General features: G+C 43.2%; 1 protein-coding gene across 1 annotated transcript; it reads right to left on the reverse strand.

Annotated features, from left to right (window-relative positions):
* Nucleotides 1-5,710: 5,710 nt before the first annotated feature.
* Nucleotides 5,711-8,772, reverse strand: CXHXorf66 (chromosome X CXorf66 homolog). The gene is made up of 3 exons (XM_007098496.2): nucleotides 8,638-8,772; nucleotides 7,818-7,974; nucleotides 5,711-6,782 (listed from the first exon to the last, which is right to left on the reverse strand). The coding sequence occupies exons 1-3, from the start codon at nucleotides 8,723-8,725 to the stop codon at nucleotides 5,891-5,893; spliced, it is 1,137 nt and encodes a 378-aa protein (XP_007098558.2). The 5' UTR covers nucleotides 8,726-8,772; the 3' UTR covers nucleotides 5,711-5,890.
* Nucleotides 8,773-9,019: the final 247 nt, after the last annotated feature.

Genomic DNA, 9,019 nt, shown 5'->3' on the forward strand with positions numbered 1-9,019 from the left:
ATTTTTAGTGGGTATGTAATGTGTTCTCATTATGTCCTATAGTAACCTCGAGAGATCAGCACAGAAAGCTTTATTTCCAACAGCTTCACTCTGTCGGTGCTGTGCTTTCAACGAAACTAAGGTCTATTAAAGAGACTTGTTCACGACAGAGATATATTCCTGTTGCCAACAAGTGTCACTTTCAGAAGCTGACTGCCCTAATTGCGAATAATCTATAATATCTACTGTTGGTTTTGTAGTACATTAGAATTTTCTTTAACTTTGCCGTGACTGCCTTTCTACTTCTCTAGACTAACATGTAGAAATGAAAGGTGAGAAGCTCAGTCACATTCTTGTGTTCCAGTTTGTAGCCAAGCAATCAAGCAATTTGACGTTGATTTTCTTATTTTACTTATCTATTTTTTAAGAGTTAAACTTTTTTTTTTTACATAATCTCCATATCCAACGTGGGGCTCGAACTCACAACCCTGAGATCAAAAGTTGCATTACTGGCTGAGCCAGCCAGGCGTCCCTGGATTTTCTTATTTTGCAAAATGGCAGAGAAAGTCTAGATATGATAGATACAATCCACTCTTAATATTTCCAGGACTTTCCAGCCATTCGTTATCATAGGCTTTCGTTTCTTCTTTTACTCTTTGCAGTTACCCGTCTTTGGTCGTTTCAATAAGATATTGAAAACTAGGGGGGCACCTGGGTGGCAGTCTATTAAGCATCTCACTCTTGGGGCACCTGGGTGGCTCAGTCAGTTAAGCGTCTGACTTCACCTCAAGCCATGATCTCACGGTTCTTTGGTTCAAGCCCCACCTCGGGCTCTGTGCTGATAGCTCAGAGCCTGGAACCTGCTTCGGATTCTGTGTCTCCCTCCCTCTCTGCCCCTCCCCTGCTCGCACTCTGTCTCTGTCTCTCTCTCTCAAAAATAAATAAACATTAAAAAAATCTTTTAAGCATCTGACTCTTGATTTTGGCTCTGGTCATGATCTCATGGTTTGTGGGCTCGAGCCCCATGTTGGGCTCTGTGCTGAGTGGCTCCTGCTTGGTATTTTCTTTCTCCCTCTCTCTCCCCTTCCCTGCTCTCTCTCACTCTCTCTCAAAATAAATGAGTAAACATTGAAAAAAATATATTAAAAAATAGGGGCACCTGGGTAGCTCAGTCGGTTGAGCATCTGACTCTTGATTTTGACTTGGGTCATGATCTCATGGTTTGTGGGATCGAGCCCCATGTCTGGCTCTGTGCTGGCAGCCTGGAGCCGACGTGGGAATCTCTCTCTCTCTGCCCCTCTCCAACTCGTATTTGTGCGTGCCCTCTCTCTCAAAGTAAATAAAATAAACTTTTAAAAAATAGTGTATGTTACTGGGAAAGTAGGTGACTAAGGGAAGGGCTTGATGATGGAGGATATACATGAATTTTTTTCATTATCAGCAAATTTCTACTATTCAGAGAAAAATGGCTATATTGTGTCTATATTCTATTTTTTTAAGTAAAATACTTAATATATAACATTTATGGCAATTTATTTTTTCTCCTGCAGCCGTCTTTGCAGCGTGTTATTTTGATTCAGGCACATGGGATAATTTAAACAAGGAGAGCTATCTGAAAGTTCTCAGACGTAAGTTATAATTAGCCCTTGCTTATTTCAAAAATGGCCCTTTCCATGCATGGTATAAATAATTGCAAAACTAATTAATCATGCTTAACCCTTGTTTTCTAAGGTCGCAGCAGCACCGGGATAATTGAGGGTTGTATATGAGTTACCATTAAGGAGAGACTTGGCCAAACCTCCAACGTAGCTTTTTCTGACTTCTATTTTCCTTCTTTTGCTGCTTTTAATTTTTAGGGATTGCACACAGTATGGCAGGGACTGCAGGATTTGGGGAATCGATCAAGCTGAAGACTTTTACTAAGTCCCTGCTTAACACCACCATAAACATCTCCCCCACCCCCCCGTGTGTCACTTCTTTGTGGCTGCTTAAAAGATCTGTAATCCCCAGCCCTGCTCAGCTGGCCTCCCACCTCTGGTAAAAAGTGGCCTTTTGCTGAAGGAGCATTTCTTCAGCTCTTCCCAGCTCCTCCTCCCCACAGGAGGGTAGAAGAGAGGATCTCTAAGCATCCTTTCAGCTCCATGATGGTATAGTTCCATGTAGAAAATATATGCGAGAAATGTTGGAAATCTGACCTTTTCACACCTTTTTTTTAACTGATGGGTTTTGCTTCGTTTTAAGTTTTTAAAAGTTTTTATTTATTTATGTTTGAGAGAGAGACAGAGTAGGGGAGGGGCAGAGAGAGAGGGACAAAGAGAGAATCCCAAGCGGGCTCTGCAGGCGGGACTCGAACTCAGGATCCGTGAGACCCACGACCGGAGCCGAAACCAGGAGTCAGCTGCTTAACCTACTGAGCCACCCAGGCGCCCCAATGATGGGTTTTTAGAAAGAGCTTTACTAAATAGAAGGAGCAAAATATGATTCATTTCAGTCCCATAGCCAGGAGTGAGGTAGGAGGTTTGGAGATGAGTGTAAGGAAGGTGGATTCAACAGAAAGAGAACGGGGATGGTCTGAGAGCGAGGGGCCGTGCTTGAAACTGGCTCCACGGTGCCTTCTGGAGAACGGAAATGCAAGGGAGCCGTGAGCCCACCGAGCCTATGCTCCTGACTTGCTGAACAGAGGAAAAGGAAAAAGAGTGAGAGAGAAGGAAGGAGTAAGGTGCCAGGAGAGATGAGGCAAGGCTGCAGGAAAGGCAGGAAATAGAAATTTGGGACTCTCTTACTTAAATCAGGACATTTCCAAGAAGTGCTAAAGACTATCTATTGTACTGATAGGACTTAGTTCTTTTATTTTTTAAAGATTTTTTAAATGTTGTTTTATTTATTTTGAGAGAGAGAGAGAGAGTGGGGGAGCGGCAGAGAGAGGGAGAGAGAGAATCCCAAGCAGGCTCTGTGCTGTCAGCACAGAGCCCAATGGGTGGCTCAATCTCACAAACCTTGAGACCATGAACTGACCAAGAGTCTGACACTTAACTGACTGAGCCACCCAGCACCCCAGGACTTCATTATTTTAATTATTAGCCTGGGCAAGTTTCCACTGGTAAATTTTTTTATTTTTTATTTTTTGGCTAAAGTTCTTCTCTGACTCATGGTCCATATATATATATATATTTTTAACGTTTATTTTTGAGACAGAGAGAGACAGAGCATGAATGGGGAAGGGTCAGAGAGAGAAGGAGACACAGAATCCGAAACAGGCTCCGGGCTCCGAGCTGTCAGCACAGAGCCTGACGCGGGGCTCGAACCCACTGACCGCGAGATCATGACCTGAGCCAAAGTCGGATGCTCAACCGACTGAGCCACCCAGGCGCCCCTCATGGTCCATATTTTTATCACTTATTCTATACTGGCTTTATGTGTGAAGCCCCCATTAATGCATTAGGATATTATATATTGAATAAGCTTCAAATATTCTCCAGATTCCTACTCTATAATTAAGTGTGGTTGAGAAAGGAACATGGGTAGTCATGCAGATAACTTGTTCTTAAGATGTCATTATCATTGGTTGTCACTGGCAGTTAGTCATTTTAATTAGATATTAATATTCAGAGCTTTTAAAGTATTACAAATCTCTAGTCTTCAAAATGAGAAAGGGAATAGAGCTTAGATTGGTTTTGCCTAGTAAGGCATTGGTGGAATTTAAACTGAAAGCCATACAATTTCAACTTTTACTGTTTTCTAGTCTACTAACAGTTCGGATTAACTCTAAAATCGCTGTACAGTATGAAGCCAAATTAGCCAGTAAAATTTTAATTTTAGTCTTAGATGCTGGCAAATGCTGATGAACATGATCTGAACAAAGCAGCCATAAAAAAAAAATTAGGAGATAGATGAGGAAATTTGAATACTGTCTAGACAATTGTCATTAAGGAATTATTGTTAATTTTTTGGTAAGACAATGGTATTGGGGCATATATATTTTTAAAAATAATCTCTATGCCTGATGTGGGGCTCAAACTCACAACCCCAAGATGAAGAGTATCATGCTCTGGGTGCCTGGGTGGCTGAGTTGGTTGAGGGTCCGACTTTTGATTTGGGCTCAGGTCATGATCTCATGGTTTGTGGGGGCCTGCCCCAAGTCGGGCTTTGGGCTGACATCACAGAGTCAGCTTGGGATTCTCTCCCTCTCTCTCTCTCTCTGCCCTGCCCCCACCCCCCCGCCGCCCCTGGCTTGTGCACACACGTGCTCTCTCTCTCTCTCTTTCTCTCAAAATAATGGTTAAAAATTTTTTTTTGAAAGAAAAACTGTAAAGAGTTAGGATTTTTGTGGGTTAGAAAAGCCTAGTCTTCTAAATTTACAAATACAAGTTAAAGTTACTATTAAAATTTTAAACTATTTACTACGAAAAACAGTTCAAACATATACAAAAGTAGATAGCAAGTAGTGTAAAGAACGCCCACATAAGTAGTGTTCAGATTCAACAATTATCATTACATGGCCATCTTATTTCATTTTATATTCTTATCCATTCCCCTTCCCATGTATCTAAAAGATGACTTTCAAAATAACATGCACGCAGGGACACCTTATGGTCCCTTTTTTTTTTTTAACGTTTATTTTGAGGCCGAGAGAGAGCCTGACGTGGGGCTCGAACTCAGGAACTGTGAGATCATGACCTGAGCGGAAATCAAGAGCTTAACCAACCGAGCCTCCCAGGGGCCCCCGGAGTTTGTCTTTTTAAAAAAAATTTTTTTTTTTAACGTTTATTTATTTTTGAGACAGAGAGAGACAGAGCATGAACGGGGGAGGGTCAGAGAGAGGGAGACACAGAATCTGAAACAGGCTCCAGGCTGTGAGCTGTCACCACAGAGCCCGAGGCAGGGCTCGAACTCACGGACCGCGAGATCATGACCTGAGCCGAGGTCGGCCTCTTAACCGACTGAGCCACCCAGGCACCCCCCGGAGTTTGTCTTTTAAAAAAGGGTAATGCCAGTAGGAAATCAAGTCTGTAGCTGCCACGGCGTTTTTTACTTATTTATTTTTATGTATTTTCTTTTGGTTACTGTGACCTGATTTTGTTGAATTCAACATTTTCCTTTAAATTGAAGAGTCATTGACATACAGCATTGTATTAGTGTCGGCTGTACAACATACTGCTCCCATATTTACATCCATTAGGAAATGGCCACCCCAATAAGACAGTGGTATTGGAACTTGTATGTATGTATTTTTCTGTCAGATTTTTAGTTTTTATTTATTTATTTTTTAATTAACTGATTGCTTTATTTTTTAATTTCCCTCCAAGTTAGTTAGCATCTAGTGCAACAATGATTTCAGGGGTAGATTCCTTAATGCCCCTTCCCCATTTAGCCCATCGCCCCTCCCACAGCCCCTCCAGGGACCCTCTGTTTGTTCTCCGTGTTTGTGAGTCTCTTCTGTTTGGTCCCCCTCCCTGCTTTTATATTCTTTTTGCTTCCCTTCCCTTCTGTTCATCTGTTTTGTCTCTTAAGGTCCTCCTATGAGTGAAGTCGTGTGATAGTTATCTTTCTCTGACGGACTAATTTCGCTTCGCATAACACCCTCCAGGTCCATCCATGTAGTTTGCAATACCTGTTTTGGATTGGCGTGTGCCTGTATGCTCCTGGTTCCCATTCCAGTGAGCAGATCCAAGTCAGATACATCGAAAGAGCCTCATGCCTCTAAAATGCAATAATAATTACAACAAAAGCATTTGTCACATCATGCGTTTATTTATCATTTTTTAAATCACTTGCTTCCCAGATGGATAGGAGTAATCTCGATGACGATTGCAAATAGATTTCCCACTATCAGTGTGTTAGAAGACAGTGAGCATGAAAGAGTTGGTGTAAGTTTGCTTCTTCACAGGTGGTTTTTCTTTTCACTGAGTCCTTAATTATCTTGGATGCGTTCAGGGGTGGCCTCGTGTTTCACGTTGCAAATAATGGTTACCTCCCTATCACTGTCATTACTGTCATATGTCGTAGTATCACTGTAGCTCACGTTGCCACGGAATACGTTGTCTCTGTAATCTGCCTTAAGAAAGGACTGGGCGCAAGGCTTCGCTTCACTTGGACCAAGTGGGTTTTGAGCATTTCTATTCTGTGCCTCAGAAATATTACTGATCAAAGGCTCAGAACTTCGGCAGACGAGACATCTTTCCTTATAGCGCCGGCAAGGCTTGATTAACTGAGGCCTCAATAACATGTCTGCGCTACGGGCACAAACTGACCTTTTGAGTTTACGATGTCTAGGGGACTTGGTTAGTTTCCGCACACTGGATCGCTTGGGTGTCGAGATGCGACTTTGCGGGTGGGGTGGACAGAGTGGCTTGGTCGGCCCGACTGCGTATTGCAGACCGGCCGGCCGGGGTGGCCTCGCTGCCTTATTTGGGTAAGATGAAGTGGCCTGACCAACTAGCTTATGGGCACGAGCTGGCTTATATGGCTTTCCCAGATTGCGTGTTCGATATGGCTTCTCCAGGTGCGATGACTTGAATTTTTTTACTGAGCACGGTGGCCTTTTCTTCCCTTGACTTGACGGCTTGTTGAACTTTTGTGTACTAGAGGACACACACAGCTTTTCTAGACTCGAGGGCCCGATGAACTTTTTTGCACTGGATGGTATGGAGGACTTTTCCGGACATGAGACCCTAGATAACTTGTCTATAGCAGACGGCAGGGATTGCTTTTCTAGACTGCATGGGCTGGCTGTCTTGGATTCGCTGAATGACATTTTGGATGGTGGTGTGGACGACTTGGCTGGCACACCTTCTTTCTTGAGCCTGGAAACATAGAAAACTTAGAATACGACAACTTAAAACAGAAATGCTATCGCTATCACCAGAAGACACAGGCTACTATGTCAACTTAGACTTTGGTCTTTTTTTTTTTTTTGCTTCTAGTAGGAAAAGCAAACACAGGAAGAATTGGAGTGTGGTGAAAGCCACGACTCAGGTTACAGATACGACTTCATGCTGAATGCTTTTTATTTCTCTTAAGAGTATTTCACTCTTTCATCCACATTACTTCACCACGTAGCCTGCATAGGGAAAGACACAGAGCGGTTTCCAGTCTACCGTTGAGGAGGACAGAGGGAATTTCACTTATTCTGAGAATTCAACTTGAAAACAAAAAAGGCCGCAAGTTGAGCAGCAACTTCTACACAGCTGTCACAACGTGTCATACGAAACAAATAAACTCTTTAGACCGGAGTCACTTTCCTGTCATCTCTACGCCATCGCGTTATCTATCCACGCAGATTTACATTCACGACATCCCTCGAACACTACAGGGGTAGGGCACTGGCTATATGTTCGTCCTCAGTCCTGGTATTGGGAGATTTTTAGGGAACTACTGTATCAGGGCCAGCCTGACCCTCCTATATGAAAGGCAGGGACTGAGATTATGAGAACAACAACGGTGAATGATGTTTCATGCCATTAGGTCTTAAAATGGTGACCGTCCAAGAGGTTTCATTGTTTTGGGAATGCAAAGACCCCACTCCCTGTCACTCCCGCTTCTTCCTTCTCCCTGTCTTGGTCAGATAGTCAGGCCCTCTTTTCCTAGACTCAGTTTACAATGAAATGAATAGCCTGGGGCTCGGCTGAACCCTCGATGGGACATAGCTTTACAACAGGCTAACATTGCTAACGTACTTGAGAATGTTTCAGAGCTGATATTATTGAAGTGGAGTATCCACCCACGAGATGAGCTCTTTAGAAGTCTGGGGTTCACGTGACGTAACCACAGCACCCACGAAGCCTCCGCGATGCGTACACACACGTCTCGCATTCTCAATTTAAAGGTGCAAAACTTACGTTTCTGCCTTGGGCGCGTCGTCGCTCAGACAGTTGTAATGGATGAAACAAAAACAGGTGAATACGAAAGATATAATCATAATACCAATTACGATAACCAGTAGACGTCTCCTGAAGCTGTCCAGTTTGGCGTCCATTGATTCGACGTGTTTGGCTCCTGTCAAAGAGATTATATCCCCAGAAAATGTGTTAGATAATCCAGTTTTCTTCCATTTGATAGCAGTTTGCCACTCAGGGTCAAAATCACACCTTTTCCGCGGTGATTTTGTTAAAGCATGGCAAGCGTTCCCTTGTCAGTTTCCTCCCTCTACCCCATCCCCAGCCACAGTCTAGAAGCCAAATCTGGGAGGCATCTCTGGCTCATCAGTACATTCCCTGGGTTATCCCTGCATCGTGGCTTGCTCATCCCATTCATTACCTAGGTTTTTGAGTGTGTGTATGTCTTGCACGTATGAATGTACTTGAGTGTTAATGTTTGTGTGTGAATGGGTATGGTGGAGAAGGGTCGGGACAAGAAAAACTCTTGTTGAAGCCTGCTATGTGTTAAGTACCATGCCAGACCGAGGGCAGATTGAGGGCAGATTGAGGGCAGAGGTTGGTGGATTGGGTGGGGAAGGGGAGTGAAGGGGGACAATATGTCTGTACTCTTTCTGCTTCTGTGTTCCTTGGGTTTTTCACACAGAACTAAAACCCTCAGGTATTTTCCTGGTAACACCCAACAGACAGCAGATTTCTTAAACACGGCTAGCTTGTCTAATTAAGTGCTCGAGTGTATAACATAATAGAGCCTAATTTCTAAATTTTCAGGTTAGGCACTTACCTGTGGTAGGAGATCCATAACTTTGGTTCGTATCTAAACAACTGTTTGTCCAAATAACCAAAAGCAGGACATAAATAAAAAGATTCATGTCCAGGGCTTTGTTCAAATGTTTCTTCTACCAAGGAAACTCCTGTATTTGAGACGGCTCAGCCTGCTGTAGGAGTTTATGACATCATCACCATTTGTGACATGTTCTGACAACATACTCTCACCATGGAGAAGGATAAGCTCGTGTGTATAAATATTATCAAATGATTTTTTTAACAACTTGTTTCTCCTTCCCATCAAATAGTCTATCAAACTCAAATCAAAAAGGTTGGGGCATTATTAAAAACACAGAGGGAGGGGGGCGCCTGGGTGGCTCAGTCGGTTAAGCGGCCGA

Source organism: Panthera tigris, chromosome X (genome assembly GCF_018350195.1).
Source record: "Panthera tigris isolate Pti1 chromosome X, P.tigris_Pti1_mat1.1, whole genome shotgun sequence".
In the NCBI taxonomy this organism is placed as follows: domain Eukaryota; kingdom Metazoa; phylum Chordata; class Mammalia; order Carnivora; family Felidae; genus Panthera; species Panthera tigris.

What these genes read in the sequence shown, in the direction of transcription:
- CXHXorf66 (XM_007098496.2), bottom strand. Translation starts at nt 8,725, where the DNA reads ATGAATCTTTTTATTTATGTCCTGCTTTTGGTTATTTGGACAAACAGT. An exon ending in TTATGGATCTCCTACCACAG is followed by an intron (nt 7,975 to 8,637) that starts GTAAGTGCCTAA and finishes TCTCTTTGACAG; the next exon opens with GAGCCAAACACGTCGAATCA. An exon ending in GACGCGCCCAAGGCAGAAAC is followed by an intron (nt 6,783 to 7,817) that starts GTAAGTTTTGCA and finishes CTATGTTTCCAG; the next exon opens with GCTCAAGAAAGAAGGTGTGC.